Source organism: Doryrhamphus excisus, chromosome 16 (assembly GCF_030265055.1).
Source record: "Doryrhamphus excisus isolate RoL2022-K1 chromosome 16, RoL_Dexc_1.0, whole genome shotgun sequence".
In the NCBI taxonomy this organism is placed as follows: domain Eukaryota; kingdom Metazoa; phylum Chordata; class Actinopteri; order Syngnathiformes; family Syngnathidae; genus Doryrhamphus; species Doryrhamphus excisus.
The window spans coordinates 15,677,019-15,697,146 of record NC_080481.1 but is presented as its reverse complement, the minus strand read 5'-3'; the positions used below and the strand labels follow the sequence as shown (position 1 = coordinate 15,697,146).

At 38.7% G+C, this 20,128-nt stretch overlaps 3 protein-coding genes and 1 non-coding gene across 4 annotated transcripts; 3 read left to right on the top strand and 1 right to left on the bottom strand.

Moving 5' to 3' along the window:
* The first annotated feature begins 144 nt into the window (after positions 1-144).
* Positions 145-3,404, top strand: dnajc5aa (DnaJ (Hsp40) homolog, subfamily C, member 5aa). Its single transcript, XM_058051281.1, has 5 exons — positions 145-312; positions 972-1,102; positions 1,192-1,405; positions 1,496-1,667; positions 2,634-3,404. Exons 2-5 carry the CDS (start codon positions 993-995, stop codon positions 2,735-2,737), a joined length of 600 nt encoding a protein of 199 aa, XP_057907264.1. The 5' UTR covers positions 145-312; positions 972-992; the 3' UTR covers positions 2,738-3,404.
* A 2,425-nt stretch (positions 3,405-5,829) lies between these two features.
* On the top strand, positions 5,830-10,558 carry LOC131104829 (tumor protein D54-like). The gene is made up of 9 exons (XM_058052384.1): positions 5,830-5,951; positions 6,864-6,976; positions 7,049-7,197; positions 7,428-7,475; positions 9,009-9,110; positions 10,050-10,076; positions 10,195-10,230; positions 10,310-10,358; positions 10,431-10,558. The coding sequence occupies exons 1-9, from the start codon at positions 5,939-5,941 to the stop codon at positions 10,494-10,496; spliced, it is 603 nt and encodes a 200-aa protein (XP_057908367.1). The 5' UTR covers positions 5,830-5,938; the 3' UTR covers positions 10,497-10,558.
* Positions 10,559-11,325: 767 nt separating this feature from the next.
* On the bottom strand, positions 11,326-11,397 carry trnae-cuc (transfer RNA glutamic acid (anticodon CUC)). The gene has a single exon. It is a non-coding gene; the product is annotated as a tRNA-Glu (tRNA).
* A 277-nt stretch (positions 11,398-11,674) lies between these two features.
* Positions 11,675-14,150, top strand: ppdpfa (pancreatic progenitor cell differentiation and proliferation factor a). Its single transcript, XM_058052385.1, has 5 exons — positions 11,675-11,839; positions 13,327-13,429; positions 13,510-13,587; positions 13,659-13,731; positions 13,805-14,150. The coding sequence occupies exons 2-5, from the start codon at positions 13,375-13,377 to the stop codon at positions 13,935-13,937; spliced, it is 339 nt and encodes a 112-aa protein (XP_057908368.1). The 5' UTR covers positions 11,675-11,839; positions 13,327-13,374; the 3' UTR covers positions 13,938-14,150.
* Positions 14,151-20,128: the final 5,978 nt, after the last annotated feature.

The window sequence follows — 20,128 nt, the reverse complement described above, 5'->3', positions numbered from 1 at the left end:
ATAGTAATGCTTTCTTAAATAGTAGTTACATGTGTTTAAAATATATTAATATATTAACTAATGCATTTAAAGTCACGTCTATCTTTCGGCGCGCGCCCGGATTCTTCCCGCATCCTCTCCTCCTTCTGCTCTTCGTGAACGCGCACGTTGCGTGAGCAAAGGGGGCGGGGCCAACGTACTGCTGCAGCTGTCCATGGTTGGTGGGCGCCCACAGAGGGTCCGCGGAGAGATGCAGCCATAGTCACGCCACACTCTCCTTTCTTTGCTACCGGTTCATCGTTCCCTTCTCATCATATCCGAGCCGTGTGAAAGGTAAGTCAGTCCCCTTCCCTGTCGTCGGGGTCTAATTCGCCTGATCGCGATGGCGGTTGCCCTTCAAAAAAGGGTTGCTGACGACCTGCCTCGCATCCATAGCAGGCCAGGAGGCGAACCAACATGGATGCTGCGCGCCATGGCAGTACTACTGCTGATGATGATGATGATGTGCGGAGATTATGCTCCTTGCAACGTTTTCACGGCCTCTAATCCGTTGTGTTGACATTTATGTTGAAGGGGATTCTAACAAAGATACATCTGCCGTTTTTTTTGTTGTTGACCATCTTCCCAAACCTGGCTTTATCCGTTTCTATATGACACCCGTTTGAAACCTCGACAGTATTAAATCTTAATACGTGCTCTTTTCAAGCATACTTGGTATAGTATAGTATATACCACAAAGTATACCTTGCAATTATTATTATTATTATTATGATAGTGTTACAATGTAAAGCTACTATAGTAGTGTATGAGAAATACACTGCAGGCTCCTGTCATAAATCCGGGACTTGCCCCCCTTTGACTGCAGAGCTCGGCCAAGCAGCACCGGGGCCAGCTGTTGCCCCGGAGTCAGCATCATTTAATCTTTTTTTTTTTTTCCCGCCCCAAGATGTATAGAATTGTTAACATGCGGATTGTGTTGTTTATATGTCCAGCCTGTGGACGTGTGAGGCATCATGGCTGAGCAGCAGAGGCAGCGCTCTCTGTCCACTGCGGGTGAGTCTCTCTACCATGTATTGGGAGTGGAAAAGATGGCCACGAATGATGACATCAAGCGGTCCTACAGGTGCGGGGCCACCACCCGTCATTGCGTGACGTATACACCGCATCAGGTTGTAGTGGCGTTTGTGTAACTGTTGATATAATTCCATACAGGAAACTGGCACTGAAGTTTCACCCCGACAAGAATCCCGACAATCCAGAAGCAGCAGATAAGTTCAAGGAGATAAACAACGCCCATGCTATCCTTAACGACCCGACAAAGCGTAATATTTATGATAAATATGGCTCGCTGGGACTGTATGTGGCAGAGCAGTTTGGAGAGGAGAATGTCAACACTTATTTTGTCCTCTCGAGCTGGTGGGCAAAGGTATGATTGCATTGAAGTGATTTTCTGCTTCTTTTTTTGTTTGTTTTTTTTCTCTGCCATTAAAACCTCAATGATGCACCTACCTTGCAGGCACTTTTCGTATTCTGCGGCCTGGCTACCGGCTGCTACTTTTGTTGCTGCCTATGCTGCTGCTGCAACTGCTGCTGTGGAAGATGTAAACCTCGGCCTCGCGAGGGCCAAGAACAGGACTTTTACGTGTCCCCCGAGGATCTGGAGGCTCAGCTGCAATCTGATGAGAGAGGTGAGAGGATCTGATCTGCATTTGTCCGTCTGGGACAACACTAGTGGCTGATTTCAATAATGACCGATACATTGACCTATTACATTTGTATATATTTTCAATAAAAAAAATATATATGAAATGCAAGCTTGATGGCTTAAATATAGTTCCAAAAACTTGTTGCATAGATATAAGATTCAGACACAATTTGTTTTTTTTTTGTTTGTTTTTTCAGACACAATTTGAATATATCGTTAATCAAAAATATGATAGATATAACTGCAAAAGGGCAATCTACAGATGGGAAATAAAATAATCATGCAAAGTCTATACATGAGTTTTCATACTGCCAATCTAACAGAGATAGATTATAGTGCGGAAAATACAATTTACTTATGTAAACATCAAATCTGCAATGGTTTTAATTGGCTAATTACATTTTTTTAAAATTATATAGGTATGAATGTGAGTGTGAATGGTTGTTTGTCTATATGTGCTCTGTGATTGGCTGGCGACCGGTCCAGGGTGTATCCCGCCTCACGCCCGAGGACAGCTGGGATAGGCTCCAGCACCCCCCGCGACCCTCGTGAGGAAAAGCGGTAGAAAATGAATGAATGAATGAAAATGATATAGGTATGAATGTGAGTGTGAATGGTTGTTTGTCTATATGTGCTCTGTGATTGGTTGGCAACCGGTCCAGGGTGTACCGCGACTCTCGCCGGAAGACAGCTGGGATAGGCTCCAGCATGACTGCGACACTCGTAAGGATAAATGGTATAGAAAATGGATGAATGGATGGATGGAGGACCCCATCATTCAATACAAAAAAAAGCTATATATTTTATTTTATTTTATTTTATTTTATTTTATTTTATTTTATTTTATTTTATTTTATTTTATTTTATTTTTGCACATTTTATTAGCGAAAGATAAATGTTAGCAAATTATAAATAAATACTGAGCGGCGTCTTCCCGTTTGCTCTACAGAGGCCGGAGGTGACCCCATAATGATGCAGCCGACAGCGACAGAGACCACCCAGCTGACATCAGACGGCCACTACTCCTACCACACCGACACCGGCTTCAACTAACCGGGCCACACCCGTCCGCCCTTGCCTTGGTCCTGCCTGCTCCCCTGTGCCACCTCAGTGACATGAAAGAATCCATCTTTCACAAGGAAGGCCATGCAGAGGAGAGGGACTAGTCCGCATGGCCCATGAAAGGACCTTACTCATCCCTTGCACCCCTTTCCCGGTTCACCCCCTTCTATTTATTTCCCCAGAATATGACAAGAAATGAGAAATTATTCTTTACGTTTTTGTTTCTGTTTCTTTACCTTTACCCTAAATACCCCAGTCTCCGCTCTCCTACGTCATTGTGTAGCATGCACCATTCGTAACACACATTGCCATGTTCTCCTTCCTCGTTTGCAGCATTTTTACTCTGCAAAGTTCCATCACATTGCTACATAAATATGTGCAATATGTCCACTCGAGCGCAGTTCTCATAAGATATGCTAAGGGAGCATCGGGCTGTGGCTCAACGAGGCCGTCAGCGCCATCACACAAGATTAAGAAGTGGCGTTTAAGTCAAAAGGATGCCACTTGCGGTATAGTGTTTGTCTTCTGTGTTTTTTTTTTTTTTTTCACACCAGTCACAACGCTGTTGCGGCACACCCGTCTTATCACCAACCGCTGCGGCTGTGTTAATTACTTTTGGATGTTGGCGCCTCTGCTGCGGCTTTGTTTTTTTTTTTTTCCCATCCTTGCAGTCTGTGTCCTTTCAACACGGGATTATTTTATCTAATGTATGGCAGTTTCATCAACCCTTGAGTAAAATGTTGTCATATCAACACATAAATATCTTAACGACGTACAAAAGTCAGGTTTTTTTGTCGAGGATACACTGCAAAATTAATGTGGTATGTAGAAAAATGACACTGGGAAATTAAGATGACTGCAAAATTAATGAGAATTTTCATCTTGTTTTTGGAGTCCATGTGTTTGGAAGTGTGCCGACTGTGATCATTGTGGACTTGTTTGAATCCGTACATGTCATACGGAACATCATAAGTGATAGGACAGAATATCATTTTCCATATATGGGTTTGCGTATATTGCCACATGTTTTGCAAATCCCCATAGTTTGTTAAATGAGTCACTTTGTCGGAGTGATCACTGCTAATCATGTGTTGCAACGGTTTACATGCGGTGAGCTGCGCGACGAGCCACCCTCTGCTATTAACAGTATGGATGTTGACCTCTGTGGCCCTCGTATGATGTTTCCCGTAAAAACCCTTGATGAATCATAGATGTACCTGTCATGGCTTTTTCATTCAGATACTGAAAATGCTACTGTACATGTTTGAAGTTGAATGCACTGTGTGTTGAAAAGGAAAAAAAAACTACAATGGATCAGGAAAAGAACATAGTATTGAGTGCAAATATAGTGAATCGGTTATATGATGCATTAATGAAATTTTCTTTTATGTCATACATTGTCATGTTTTCAAATGATGGAAAAAAAATCATTTTAACTGGTGCAGTGTTGTATTGTAACCATTAAATTGTGCAAGCAAAGGTTTAAAGGTTTCAGGTTGGTTGTACATACACTCGGCCTATATAAAGTATAGAAACATTTTTGTTGTAGCATGGTAATTGTGTGTCTGGAAGAAAACATGATCTAATTTGCTGTTGGTGAATAAATGTTACAAACATTTTGTCATATTCAATTATTTCATATTCATCATGCCAATAACTACATTTGATTCAAAACCCAGCCAAGGCTTTATTATAGCATTATTATAGGTTATATAGCTAATCTTAAATAGTGCAGAGGACTACTTAGGATATGCAAATCTTAAGTACTGTAAAAAAAACTTTTTTAGTTGAAGCAATAAGTGCAGCCCTAGCAGGAATGTGAAGGTAATTTACAGAACTCTCCCATTGCCAGCAGATGGAGACATAAGTCCTTTTCTTTCCAGCAGTTGTAGGCATTCATGATACATTTGGTAGTATTCTGTGAAGTAAGGCGAACTGCGTTGTTTTATTTGACATATTACAAGTTGTACAAATGTTGTTTTATTTTAGAAATCGAGCAAGTAAAGGCACAATATTGACTATTTATGTAAACCTTTTTATTCAACCGTTTGAGCTTTTAACTGTAAGGAATTGTAAACAAATTGTTGTCGACACAACACAAGTATTTCTCAGATGTTTGCAAATGAATTATTGGACGCTATTTATTGAGTATTTATTGAGTATTTATTGAGTATTTATTGAGTATTTATTGACTATTTATTGACTATTTATTGACTATTTATTGACTATTATATTGATTTTTATTGACTATTTATTGAATATTATATTGACTTTTTATTGACTATTTATTGACTATTATATTGATTTTTTATTGACTATTTATTGACTATTATATTGATTTTTATTGACTATTTATGTAAACCTTTTTATTCAACCGTTTGAGCTTTTAACTCAGCTTTTGCAAATTAATTATTGGACGCGATTTATTGAGTATTTATTGAGTATTTATTGAGTATTTATTGAGTATTTATTGAGTATTTATTGAGTATTTATTGACTATTTATTGACTATTTATTTACTATTATATTGATTTTTATTGACTATTTATTGACTATTATATTGATTTTTTATTGACTATTTATTGACTATTTATTGACTATTATATTGATTTTTTATTGACTATTTATTGACTATTTATTGACTATTATATTGATTTTTTATTGACTATTTATTGACTATTTATTGACTATTATATTGATTTTTTATTGACTATTTATTGACTATTTATTGACTATTATATTGATTTTTTATTGACTATTTATTGACTATTTATTGACTATTATATTGATTTTTTATTGACTATTTATTGACTATTTATTGACTATTATATTGATTTTTTATTGACTATTTATTGACTATTTATTGACTATTATATTGATTTTTTATTGACTATTTATTGACTATTTATTGACTATTATATTGATTTTTTATTGACTATTTGTTGACTTATATTTTTGTTAGGTCCAATATGATGTGATGAGCCATGTGATGTTATATCGTGTGCTTGTGTGTGTGTGTGTGTGTGTGTTGCCATTAATAGCCATTAATAACACGCACACACACACACACACACACACACACACACAGGATCACGTGTGTGTGTGTGTGCCTCTCCTGCTCCTCCACGTTGAGCTGATTGAATGGAAATAAGCAACACAGACCAGCCTCGTCCAAACCGCTTGGTGAGCAGCCATGAACCGACCCGGTAGGAACATCAAACTCCTTCATCTTCCCGAGTCGTCTAACTTCTAATTCTAACTTGACTCTTAGTATTTTTATTGTGATTTTGTTTTGTCTCTGTTTGACTAAGCGAAGTGTTATGTGTAACAGGTAGCATTAGCATTAGCTTCAACTAGCGGTACTATACTATCTAGTATCTAGTATCTAGTATCTAGTATCTAGTATCTAGTATCTAGTATCTAGTATCTAGTATCTAATATCTATCTATCTAATATCTAGTATCTCTCTTGTATCTATCTAGTATCTAGTATCTAGTATCTAGTATCAAGTATCTTGTATCTAGTATCTAGTATCTAGTATCTAGTATCTATCTAGTATCTAGTATCTAGTATCTAGTATCTAGTATCTAGTATCTAGCATCTAGTATCTAGTATCTAGTATCTAGTATCTAGTATCTAGTATCTATCTAGCTAATATCTAGTATCTATCTATCTATCTAGTATCTAGTATCTAGTATCTAGTATCTAGTATCTAGTATCAAGTATCTAGTATCTAGTATCTAGTATCAAGTATCTAGTATCTAGTATCTAGTATCTAGTATCTAGTATCTATCTAGTATCTAGTATCTAGTATCTAGTATCTAGTATCTAGTATCTAGTATCTAGTATCTAGTATCTAGTATCTAGTATCTAGTATCTAGTATCTAGTATCTATCTATCTAGTATCTAGTATCTATCTAGCTAGTATCTAGTATCTATCTATCTATCTATCTATCTAGTATCTAGTATCTAGTATCTAGTATCTAGTATCTAGTATCTATCTATCCATCTATCCATCTATCCATCTATCCATCTATCCATCTATCCATCTGTCCATCTATCCATCTATCCATCTATCCATCTATCCATCTATCTATCAATCTATTGTTGTTGTGCAGGTCTTGGTGGGACTTCATCCATTAGGTTCTCCACCAGCAGGCCAGGTAATGGATGCCCCCCCACGGATCTAACAGAAGAGGACAAAGACAATCTGAAGTTTGAACTGGCCAAGGTGAGGCTGCTATTTAGCGCCACCAACAGGTAATGTCCTCCACCGTATTAATGATGTTGTGTTTGGCCTGAGATGGAGGAGGAGATCCAGACAATGAGGCAGCTAGTGTTGGCCAAAGAGAAATATGCTGCAGACATCAGGAGACAGCTGGGCATGGGTCCTCTCAGTAGCCTCAAACAGAACCTGTCCAAAGGCTGGCAAGAAGTTCAGACCTCATCCCCGTGAGTGCTCCTCAGTACATGACTTTGAATGCAGCTTTTCTATTTTCCCGATGTGTATGATGATGTTGTAATGTTAAATCCTCCACCTGTGCCGTGACTTTGTCAACACGCTAGTCACACGCCAAGTCCACCACACACTTTGTCGTGTAATGGCGTGTTGTGATTACATAACCGGAGCAAGCCCTCTAATTAGTTAGAAGTCACGTGTCAACAGGTTTGTCTCTTTCCAGATATCTCACAGCCTCCGCAACCTTGGATGACATCAGCAACTCCAACGCGTGAGTGCTTCTTCTACTTGATGACGTAACATGCACACTGACATGGGATTCTCTTGTTGTTCTTTTGTATCCATGGACTGAGGTTCCCCTCCTGGGAACAAGTGATAGGATTTACTGAGGGCAAACGGATCGGTGCTGTTAATAGCGTTACGGCCTGAATTAGCTAAAGAGCAGTTAGCTGTATTAGCACCAGCTTGTATGTGCACGCCTTCTGTTTCTGCTCAAGTATTGAGTCCTTTTCTTTCCAGCAGTTGTAGGCATTCATGATACATTTGGTAGTATTCTGTGAAGTAAGGCGAACTGTATTGTTTTATTTGACATATTACAAGTTGTACAAATATTCTTTTATTTTAGAAATTGAGCAAGTAAAGGCATCATATACGTGATTGTAAACCTTTTTGTTCACCTGTTTGATTTAACTGTCAGGAACTGTAAACAAACGTCAACACAACACAAGTATGATGTTTGCAAATTAAATTCACAGTTGTCATTTGCGAAGACCAATTATATGGACGCTATTTATTGACTATTTATTGACTATTTATTGACTATTTATTGACTATTTATTGACTATTTATTGACTATTTATTGACTATTTATTGACTATTTATTGACTATTTATTGACAATTTATTGACTACTTATTGACAATTTATTGACTATTTATTGATTATTTATTGACTATTTATTGACTACTTATTGACAATTTATTGACTATTTATTGATTATTTATTGACTATTTATTGACTACTTATTGACAATTTATTGACTATTTATTGATTATTTATTGACTATTTATTGACTATTTATTGACTATTTATTGACTATTTATTGACTATTTATTGACTATTTATTGAATATTTATTGATTATTTATTGACTATTTATTGACTACTTATTGACAATTTATTGACAATTTATTGATTATTTATTGACTATTTATTGACTACTTATTGACTATTTATTGACTACTTATTGACTATTTATTGACTATTTATTGACTATTTATTGACTATTTATTGACTACTTATTGACTATTTATTGATTATTTCTTGACTATGTATTGACTATTTATTGACTACTTATTGACTATTTATTGATTATTTATTGACTATTTATTGACTATTTATTGACTATTTATTGACTACTTATTGACTATTTATTGATTATTTATTGACTATTTATTGACTATTTATTGACTATTTATTGACTACTTATTGACTATTTATTGACTATTTATTGATTATTTATTGACTATGTATTGACTATTTATTGATTATTTATTGACTATTTATTGACTATTTATTGACTATTTATTGACTACTTATTGACTATTTATTGACTATTTATTGATTATTTATTGACTACTTATTGACTATTTATTGATTATTTATTGACTATTTATTGACTATTTAGCTGTATATACAGTTAGCTGTATTAGCACAAGCTCCGGCATGCAGCGTATGTACACGCCTTCTGTTTCTGCTCAAGTATTGAGTTCTTATTCCCCGTCGCTTCCTTCTTTCTACCTGCAGATACACAAGAACCAAGGAAGGTCTCTCCCATGCAGGCTATGTGACATCTTCTGCATTGTCCAGTATGGGTGTGGTCCTCACCAGGAGGCTGGCAGAGATGAGGTAATTATTGCTGAGCCCCCTCAATGTTGCAATTCTTAAACTCTCTTAATGCAATATGAAACTGATGACTGGGTATGCATGGTGGATTTTGGCAAAGGGATCCAGGCAGACGGACTAGCAGGGAGGGGGGCCAACAGTCAGACCAAGCCACTCCTTGTGCCGAAATGACACTGCATCTTCAAGAACAGCTCTAGAGCTTCAAGTCGAGGCATATTTTATTTCATGTTATGCTTTCAATTTGAGGGCGGCACGGCGGTCGAGTGGTTAGCGTGCAGACCTCACAGCTAGGAGACCAGGGTTCAATTCCATCCTCGGCCATCTCTGTGTGGAGTTTGCATGTTCCCCCTGTGCATGCGTGGGTTTTCTCCGGGTACTCCGGTTTCCTCCCACATTCCAAAAACATGCTAGGTTAATTGGCGACTCCAAATTGTCCATAGGTATGAATGTGAGTGTGAATGGTTGTTTGTCTATGTATATGTGCCCTGTGACCAGTCCAGGGTGTACCCCACCTCTCAAATGAAGACAGCTGGGATAGGCTCCAGCACCCCGCGGGACCCTCGTTAGGATAAGCGGTAGAAAATGAATGAACGATCCAACTCTTAATACTACCACGATGATGTCACAATCATACACACCATCACTGTACAAAAACACAATATACACTACATGAACAGGACACATAATAAACTAAGAAAGTGATGTAGATAATTAGCATACTGAAATACGGAATAAAAACAATTACCCCGTTAGTATATTTTATGCAAAACATGGAGGCGTCCATCTGCCATGAGGTTGTATAAGCCAGTAAGAGGCCGTAATCCAATCACGCTAGTACATCTCAACATGGCAGATAAGCCTGTTGTTGTCATATAGAAACTTAGTGTGACTTCATTTCTGCTTCTGTTTTTGTTTTTGTTTTTCACGCTGCAAACACAACAGAGCACTCCCCCTTCCAAGCCCACCACGGTAAGCTTTGTTATTATTATTATTAAAGCATTATTATTATTATTATCCAAATTCTAATGCTTTAAGTATAGACATCTTTAATACTACATTTGTATCTATTTTTTTTTAATAACGGAAGCACCCTGAGCCACACCATGAGTGTGCCATCTATGAGGTAAATGCCCCCCCGCCCACAATGATTACACAGCAGTGTGGTGGTAAAGTAAATCACACAAAATATCCGATCTTCCTAGACACTCGTCTACATTCAAGTCTTTTGAAGAAATGGTTGGCAGCATGAAGGTGAGTTCATGTAGTATTATTGTATTATTGTATCAATATTGATTGACATATCATACTATATGAATCCCGCAGGACAAGATGACAAATAATGGAGAAACATGTGGCTTTGAAAGAAAAGCTGCACATCACAACGCATGAGACATGACTGTTTTATTTATCCTCTGTTTTTCATAATAATCATAATACAGTATTGTAATGCTCTTTGGTTTGTCTGTGAAACGTAAAATATGAGCTACATTACCAGAATACTACTATGCAAGGATTTATACATGATGTTAAATTCATTCTAAGAAATATTTATTTTGACATCTACACTGGAAGTTCATAGAGATTATTTGTGATATTAGCAAAATATAACATTCCTAAGTACTTAAGGATTTTTCAGTTGAAGTCAAGTCAATGATTGATGCGCTATGCTAATAGTTACAGTATGTGGGTAAAATGAAGTCAATTAAAATGTTCCTCTCTTGAGAAATTTTGATTGACATTTTTTAAAGATTCAAACCAATTCAATCCAATTAAAGCATTGGCATACTTAAACATGTACATGTGCTAATTAAACGTTGTTTAAAAAGCAGTGAGATGTAGGCTAACATGCTAACACTCTGCTAGCACGTTGCTAACACGGCTAACAACTTTTAGCAAAATGTCCACAATGAAGCATCATTGTGGACATTTAGCTAAAAGGATCATTTCCACAGACTGTCTAGGCTAGAAAAAAATATATACATACATTGACACCCTTTTTATTTGCCCTTCTCTCGTCTCTTTTTTCAATCCCAAATCACCAAAAACGGAGATGGTTGAAGCAACAAATTCATCAAGACTTATTAAGTACTTTACACTGTAAATGCGTTTACGATTTATCACATAATACATGTTTTATTCCTTTAATTAACAAGAAACGATGATAAAAATATAAATTATGCTTTCACCGCTACATGTTAATATAACAACCAAAAGTAAGTTCCCTGACCGGGAATCGAACCCGGGCCGCGGCGGTGAGAGCGCCGAATCCTAACCACTAGACCACCAGGGACATGTACAGCAATGTCGGTACAAACGAAAATAAACAAAGCACACTGTTTATAATTTGCAAACGCTTACAATTGTTACAAAAACATTAAAAATGTTACTTAAATATTATTCTAATGTGATTTCTCTACCATCGAGGAGGCTTCATCCATTGCTTGGTTACAAAATGCCACCTCTTTCATGCTACATCGTCACCACGTTCCAGGCAATCCTGCACGTTTCGTGTCCCGGAGTGTTCCGCCCCGCCCTCCCCGCATGCCAGCAGCATACGTGCTCAGCAGCAGAGGCTTTAAAAGCAGCCTGCAGGCTCGTCCGACAGCGGCAGTCGTCAAGTGACACGCAACAAATGGGCCATTAGAGCTACCTGAAGTCTTCTACCTTTCCTGCAGCCATCCGAACCTTCCAGCCGCCCTGGAGGCAACTGCTTCCCCATTTTAACCTAAAAGGTATGTAATCAATTATTTTTTTTAATATAAAAAAGACACAATACGTGACACCGGAGGCAAAAGCTTTTACATGCACAAAAATTCAGTACTTTTATTGACACGTTTATTCACAAGTTGTTTATACTTGTTTTGTAGTACAAAGTGTACTCAGCTCCTTAAAATCCCCAGAGCCATCTGCGGCTCAGCTGAGGGTTAAGCTGGACTGCCTTCATCTGGTCCTTAAGGCGTGAAAGCTGCTGTGTTCATTTAAATATTATTTTCAATAATGCTTTCTTGGCAATGTTTTCTTCATAAAACAGTTCCAGTACTTTCACACATGGTGTAAAAACAGTATTGACAGTCATGTTAGAACATAAGTGCTCTATTTGTTTTGGCCCCACAGCTTTAGTTTCCCACATGAGTTGGAACGTGAGAAACCAGATTCCTAGAAGCAGCTGTCTCTGCACAAGTCAACTAGGACGAAACCGCAGTGTCTGCCATGCTTGTTCTTTTGAATAAAAACATGATTTGGTCACATCTGAACTCCACAAAGTGATAGAGTTCCATGACAAAACATATACTAGATCAGGGGTCTCAAACTCAATTTACTTGGGGGGGCACTGGAGATCGGGTCTGGGTGAGACTGGGCCGCATCAGGTTTTCAAAAAAAAAAAAAAAAACGCATTTATTAAAAACAAAAAAAATTTAAAAACTTCGCTTTGGTTCCAATTTTCTACAAGAAAAGCTCTGATAAAACATATGAACAAAAAAACAATAAAAAAAGCATTTATTAAAAACAAAAAAAAATTAAAAAATTTGCTTTGGTTCCAATTTTCTACAAGAAAAGCTCTGATAAAACATTCCACTGTTCTCAAATATCTTAATTTTAATTTTTCTACACAAAATAAGATGAAAAATAAATAAACAAATCAAGAATAAAGAAAATCAATCAATCAGTAATAAATAAATACATATAATAATAATAATAAAACGGCAAATAATAAAAACTTAAGAAACCACATATAGTTGGTGGGTAGACAAATTATTTTTTTTCAGATTAAAATGAACAAAGCATTATTAGAGCCCTGTAGACATGACAAAACACGACTATAGTCACATTTATACTTTTTTTATTTACAACATTTTTTTGCGCAACTGCAGGGTCTTGAGACACATGCTAACTCACAAACTGGAGAGCTAGCGACCTAAACGGTAGCCTTCAAGTTATTTCCTTTAAACTTAAATAGCCAAAAACTTACCACTTCCACACGGATAGGGAGGATAACTATTAACAGTTATTTAACCTTTAACATGAACATTAATCAAACGTAATAATTTTTTCTGGGTACATGATACCATACAGCATCCGTATCAAACTTGCGCGGGGCCGCACTAACATTAAACTTTCATATCAAGGCGGGGGCCTCAAACTAGTGGCCGCGTGTTTGAGACCCCTGTACTAGATGATCAAGAAGTATTTGTACCTGAGATCATGTTTTCCTTTCTAGGTCAGCATTTTACATCTGTGAGCGGTTTTCCACCTAAGGTCGGAGAAAATGGCAGCAATTCCATCAAGTGGCTCCCTCATCGCCACCCATGATTACTACAGACGTGAGTCAGATGCCTTCTAAATGGAATAACTTCCTTCAGGAACACCAAAATGACACAAGTGGTCTGTATATGCTATCCAGGTCGCATCGGGTCTACCTCCAGCAACAGCTCGTGTAGCAGCGCTGAATACTCAGGCGAGGTCATCCCGCACCCCCCAGGTATGTATGACAAAGGTCAAGGTGGCGTTTGTGGTTCTAAGGTCTGGAAATATCACATCTGCTCTTCACAGGACTTCCAAGACAAGACTCTGGTCACTGGTGGACCTCTTTTTTCTTTGCAAAACCCGGAGCTGAAAACCAAAAGTAAGCATGTTTAAAAAAAAAACAACAAAATCAAAGAAAAATTAAAACCACATAAAACTGTTGTTGCTTGCAGAAATGGGAGCTACACAGTGGCCAGTGGTCAGGTGACCTGCATCGCCAGGGAAATGCTTCTGAAGCCCCAACTCGGTGAAAACGGCGACATTGGAAAGTTTGAGGCCTCTACCCCACCGCCTGCGTCCTCCTAGAGGCACCTCTCCCTCCTCTTTGCCACCAACTTGCCATCGGAGTCCAGATGGAGATGATGGTGGTGATTAAAGATTGCATTTTCACTAAATAGTTAGATTATTTTTTACTGTATAGATTATTTCTACGACGACCAAATACAACTTGAGTGTTTTTCATGTATTTCATTTTGATTTGTTGAAAATAAAAAATAGAAATAAAATGATTGATCTTCAGTACTGGTTTTGTATTTCTTGTGTGGTGCTTTTATGCAACACTCGGCTGAGCTGCTGTTTCGTAACACAAGCAGCCGACTATTCAAACAGCAGTAAGCCCTTTGACTTTGTGTGACTAGCAATATGCTATTGTTTCGCCGAGATGCTTGCATAACTTAGCCTCTTACCATAAATATAGGTCAGCATGAGTACTCCAACACAAACGGGAAGAATAGAAGTCTTGCAAGCCAACAGAGATGGACAATAACTGCACAGTTTAGATCAGGGGTCTCAAACATGTGGCCCAGGACACTAGTTTGAGGCCCCCGCCTTGATATGAAAGTTTAATGTTAGTGCGGCCCGCGCAAGTTTGATATGGATGCTGTATGGTATCATGTACCCAGAAAAAATTATTACGTTTGATTAATGTTCATGTTAAAGGTTAAATAACTGTTAATAGTTATCCTCCCTATCCGTGTGGAAGTGGTAAGTTTTTGGCTATTTAAGTTTAAAGGAAATAACTTGAAGGCTACCGTTTAGGTCGCTAGCGCTCTAGTTTGCGAGTTAGCATGTGTCTCAAGACCCTGCAGTTGCGCAATATGTTGTAAATAAAAAGAGTATAAATGTGACTATAGTCGTGTTTTGTCATGTCTACAGGGCTCTAATAATGCTTTGTTCATTTTAATCTGAAAAAAATAATTTGTCTACCCACCAACTATATGTGCTTTCTTAAGTTTTTATTATTTGCCGTTTTATTATTATTATTATATTTATTTATTACTGATTGATTGATTTTCTTTATTCTTGATTTGTTTGTTTATTTTTCATCTTATTTTGTGTAGAAAAATAAAAAGTAAGATATTTGAGAACAGTGGAATGTTTTATCAGAACTTTTCTTGTAGAAAATTGGAACCAAAGCAAAGTTTTTAAAAAAAAATTAGTTTTTAATAAATGCGTTTTTTTTTTTTCATTGTTTTTTTTTGTTCATATGTTTTATCAGAGCTTTTCTTGTAGAAAATTGGAACCAAAGCGAAGTTTTTTAAATTTTTTTGTTTTTAATAAATGCGTTTTTTTTTTTGGAAAACCCGATGCGGCCCAGTCTCACCCAGCCCCGAGCTTCTTTATTCTTGATTTGTTTATTTATTTTTCATCTTATTTTGTGTAGAAAAATAAAAAGTAAGATATTTGAGAACAGTAGAATGTTTTATCTGAGCTTTTATTGATATATAGCTTTTATTGATATAACATTATCCAACAGAATATACTGTACATACTGCATCTACTGTATGTCATTACAGCCTTTAAAACAGCCATTATGATTTTTTTGGCGTGCAACTATTTACTGTAAATGAGAGTATTTGCTGATCCACAAACATTTCAAAGAAAAGATACGGTGAGAACATCTGACAGCGAGTACACTGGCAGTTAAGTTCACACGGAGCAAAGTCTGCTCTGAGTCAGATGGAAGAGATCGGATTTCAGTCCGGTACATAAATCACCGTGACTCCATGTTGTGATGCATGGCATGAAAAAGCTGCACCATCTTTCTCTGGGGACGAATCAGAAGAGACGTCCTGCTCTAAAAATGTCCTGCGACCCTGTCCACGTGGACAGGAGGGGTTTCTATGAGTAAAGTTCATGGGACACAGTGAAGGTCAGCGCCTCTGAAGGTCCACATTGTTAACCAAGGGTATCCAAACTAACTCAATTTGTAGACTCCAGCTCGTTTTTTTTTTTTTTTTTTACCTGTGACATATTCTAGAAGTACTAACAATGGTACAAAGAGCAAAATTGTGTAATTAATTAATTATATGTTTATACAGTAGAAGTTAGCGTCATTAACTTATTCCAGGTCCAACTCTAACCAAAACAGATGTTAACAGAATCAGTTTTTTGTATGAAATAATGTAAATCCAGACCAGGGTTCAATTCCACCCTCAGCCATGTTCTCTCCCGGGTTTTCTCCGGGTACTCAGGTTTCCTCCCACATTCCAAAAACATGCTAGGTTAATTAGCGACTCCAAATTGTCCATAGGTATGAATGTGAGTGTGAATGGTTGTTTGTCTATATATGCCCTGTGATTGGCTGGAGACCAGTCCAGGGTTTACCCCGTCTCTCGCCCCAAGACAGCTGGGATAGGCTCCAGCACATTCATTCATATTATCTACATACTGTATTGTATATAAGTCTGGGAAAAACTGTTGATTTTGTTAATACTTGTGGTTGTTTATATTGTTTATTTTTCTATATTGTGTATTTTTGTACTGCTTAACTGATTCTGTACTCTTGCCACTGTGCAATGCAAATTTCCCCCACTGAGGGGCGAATAAAGGCATATCTTCATCTTAATCTTAATCTGGTCCAAGATGTTTGTGATTGACAGTCAAAGTGCTAACGGCTTTGCCCACCACATCAATCAATCATCGTCAATCATCTTTGTCTTCTGCGATACACCATTGAAGTGTCTGATCCAATCAGCAACAGATCTGTTATCATGGATTCAAATAGGTCCGTATCTTTGATGTTTGCCAGTCACATGACCCTCCACCACTCACACTCGTCCATCATAAAAGTGGTGAACGTTCCATGAGGGTTCCAAAGAATCCAAGCTTCTCATTGAGAAGATTTTGGCAATTGACCTTCAATCAATTCAATGAGTTCGATTTGGAAAGCAACAAAAAATAGGATGTGAGAAAGAAAGTCGGGAAAAATAAGGGAGAGAAAAGGGAATATGGATGGAATGTCAGTGGGATTGAGAAGGACCTCAAAGTATTCCTTCCACTGTCCGACTACATCCTCAGTCGAGGTCAGCAGGCACTGCTTCCATGTCCTCAATGGACCCCTCCCGCACCCAAAGTTTTTGCCCCGACCACCGCCAAGACTGATGATACCTGAGGAGTTCCACCAGCCATCCATGCAGCCCTGACCTCTGGTCTCCACCATCGGGTTTGGGGTCTACCACAACAACTGGCACTGAGCACTGAGGTACGGAATACGGCCCATTTGGACTCAATGTCTCGGTCTTGACAAACGGGAGTCTTTGCCAGACATTCCCAGCACACCCTCCATACACGTTTGGGTTTCCCAGGTCTGCCCGGCACCCTCAGCAGGTCTGATGATGATAGACCTGCGGTCTAGGGTGTCATGGTGCCAAGTGCACTCCCAATGTTCCAACATGGTGTTAGTTACGGACAAACCGAAGTTAGCACAGAAGTCCAATAACAACACACCACTTGGGTTCATATTGGGGAGGCCATTCCAACCAATCACGGGTTGAAGTCCCCCAGTAGAATGACAGAGTCCGATGGACTCAAAGAAGTCCAGGTACTCTAAACAGCCATATGGTGCTTATGCCCAAATGACAGTCAGGACCCTTTCCCCCAATTGAAGGTGTAAGGAATTGACCCTCTCATTCACCAGGGATGACTCCAACACAGACGTACCAAGCCAGGGGGCTATTAATAAGCCTCCCCCCCTGCAGCAAATCCAGAATAGAACACAGTCCAATACCTCTCAAAGAGTTTGGTTCCAGAAAGAACCCAAACTGCAGGTCAAGGTGAGTCTGACTATATCGAGTTGCAATGTGTCAACATGCCGAACAAGTTCCGGCTCCTTGCCCACCAGGGAAGTGACTCACATGTCCCAAGAACCAAACCAGGTCACCCGGCGTCCCGCCCTCAACCGTTGCCCAAAACGCAATGACCCTTATGTTTGTCCCTGTTGGTGGTGGGTCTACAGGGGGGGGAGGGACCTGGCCACCAGGTACTCGCCTGCAAGCAAGCCTGGGATCTTCAGGTCTTCTGAATCACTTTTGGTCTGGGCCGTCCCACTCAAGGCATACTGTACTTTAACCAGAGAATGTATGCAAACTGAGGCAAAATTGTGGCGTAAATTTTCAAAAAACCTGGGTTTTCAGCCTTTTTACAAAAAGAAGTAAAAATGGCCTCCTCATTATTTGACTCTTCCATAGGTGGTCCTCAGTGGGTAAAAATTTGGACCCCCCTGCTGTAAAAGGTCATGCAATGTAGATCAGATGGCATTCATTCATTTTCTACCACTTTTCCTCAAGAGGGTCGCGGGGAGTGCTGGAGCCTATCCCAGCAGTCTTTGGGCGAGAGGCGAGGTACCCGGAGAATACCCACGCATGCACGGGGAGAACATGCAAACTCCACACAGAGATGGCCGAGGGTGGAATTGAACCCTGGTCTCCTAGCTGTGAGGTCTGCGTGCTAACCACTCGACCACTGTGCAGCCCATGATAACATTCATTCATGCATTTTCTACTGCTTTTCCTCACGAGGGTCGCAGGGAGTGCTGGAGCCTATCCCAGCTGTCTTTGGGCGAGAGGCGGGGTACACCCTGGACTGGTCGCCAGCCAATCACAGGGCACATATAGACAAACAACCATTCACACTCACATTCATACCTATGGACAATTTGGAGTCGCCAATTAACCTAGCATGTTTTTGGAATGTGGGAGGAAACCGGAGTACCCGGAGAAAACCCACGCATGCACGGGGAGAACATGTAAACTCCACACAGAGAAGACCGAGGGTGGAATTGAACCCTGGTCTCCTAGCTGTGAGGTCTGCGCGCTAACCACTAGACCACCGTGCCACCCGATCTGATGGCATTAAAACATAAAAAATTAAGCATCAGGAAAAACCCAACAGTGCTTCTTTAATGCAGGTCTTCTGCAAATGTCACACTTAAAAAAGTCCCAAAAAAAGGTCCTCATGCTAGTGGAACGTGTCCTCGTGTGGTTCAGTGCTGCCAAGGAAAGGTCCGCTCCTGCATTGCATGTAACTGGAAAACACAAAAACAAGACCGGCACGTGGCTCCCTTATCACTAGGGGGTTACTTATTCAATTACATGGTATATATGTTTGCCGTCTCGGGTGAAGGGTTCGCTGCCCGCCCGGATACGGGGGTGCAGCGTTCTGTTTTTAGCGCTTTATTTGATGACTAGCATGAGCTGAGGGCATGCGTGTCTCACACACACACACACACACACACACACAGTGTCAACACAAACAGTTGTACTGATTGAAGGCCAACCTGCATAGACCACCTCGATGACCTGTTAGCTTCCTCCAGACCCACCGCATGCTACACAACATATAGCAATAAATAATTAACTTCCTGCTTTGACTGGTTGACCTCAATTGAGACTACGGTGACTAATTAGGATTATCTAATCAACTTGTAATAATTAATGATCTATGAAAGTGTGTTACATAAAACTGTGTTGTCGCTGCAAAGTACTTTACAATGATGTTTGACAGCATGATTGTTTCAAAACATGATTTGACCTTTGACACAGTTAGTCTGGCTCCGCTGTAAAAAGTGTATGCCGGGTCTGCCCTGGGAGGTGCTGCAGAGTGACAAAAATAAAAAAGGAGTTTTGAAACATGATTGGCTAACTTATATTATAGTTCATTTATTTATTAAAAACAGAAAAATATACAAACTTTTTTTTTTCAGTGCTTTGGTTCCGATTTTCTACAATAAAAGCTCTGATAAAACATTCCACTGTTCTCAAATATCTTAATTTTTATTTTTCTGCACAACATAAGATGAAAAATAAATAAACAAATCAAGAATAAAGAAAATCAATCAATCAGTAATAAATAAATATAATAATAATAATAATAAAACGGCAAATAATAAAAACTTAAGAAAGCACATATAGTTGGTGGGTAGACAAATTTTTTTTTCAGATTAAAATGAACAAAGCATTATTAGAGCCCTGTAGACATGACAAAACACGACTATAGTCACATTTATACTCTTTTTATTTACAACATATTGCGCAACTGCAGGGTCTTGAGACACATGCTAACTCGCAAACTAGAGCGCTAGCGACCTAAACGGTAGCCTTCAAGTTATTTCCTTTAAACTTAAATAGCCAATAACTTACCACTTCCACACGGATAGGGAGGATAACTATTAACAGTTATTTAACCTTTAACATGAACATGAATCAAACGTAATAATT

What these genes read in the sequence shown, in the direction of transcription:
- dnajc5aa (XM_058051281.1), top strand. Translation starts at nt 993, where the DNA reads ATGGCTGAGCAGCAGAGGCAGCGCTCTCTGTCCACTGCGGGTGAGTCT. An exon ending in GACATCAAGCGGTCCTACAG is followed by an intron (nt 1,103 to 1,191) that starts GTGCGGGGCCAC and finishes AATTCCATACAG; the next exon opens with GAAACTGGCACTGAAGTTTC. An exon ending in GCTGCAATCTGATGAGAGAG is followed by an intron (nt 1,668 to 2,633) that starts GTGAGAGGATCT and finishes TTTGCTCTACAG; the next exon opens with AGGCCGGAGGTGACCCCATA.
- LOC131104829 (XM_058052384.1), top strand. An exon ending in AGGAGGCTGGCAGAGATGAG is followed by an intron (nt 9,111 to 10,049) that starts GTAATTATTGCT and finishes CAAACACAACAG; the next exon opens with AGCACTCCCCCTTCCAAGCC. An exon ending in CCCCTTCCAAGCCCACCACG is followed by an intron (nt 10,077 to 10,194) that starts GTAAGCTTTGTT and finishes TAATAACGGAAG; the next exon opens with CACCCTGAGCCACACCATGA.
- ppdpfa (XM_058052385.1), top strand. Translation starts at nt 13,375, where the DNA reads ATGGCAGCAATTCCATCAAGTGGCTCCCTCATCGCCACCCATGATTAC. An exon ending in CACCCATGATTACTACAGAC is followed by an intron (nt 13,430 to 13,509) that starts GTGAGTCAGATG and finishes TATGCTATCCAG; the next exon opens with GTCGCATCGGGTCTACCTCC. An exon ending in GGTCATCCCGCACCCCCCAG is followed by an intron (nt 13,588 to 13,658) that starts GTATGTATGACA and finishes TGCTCTTCACAG; the next exon opens with GACTTCCAAGACAAGACTCT.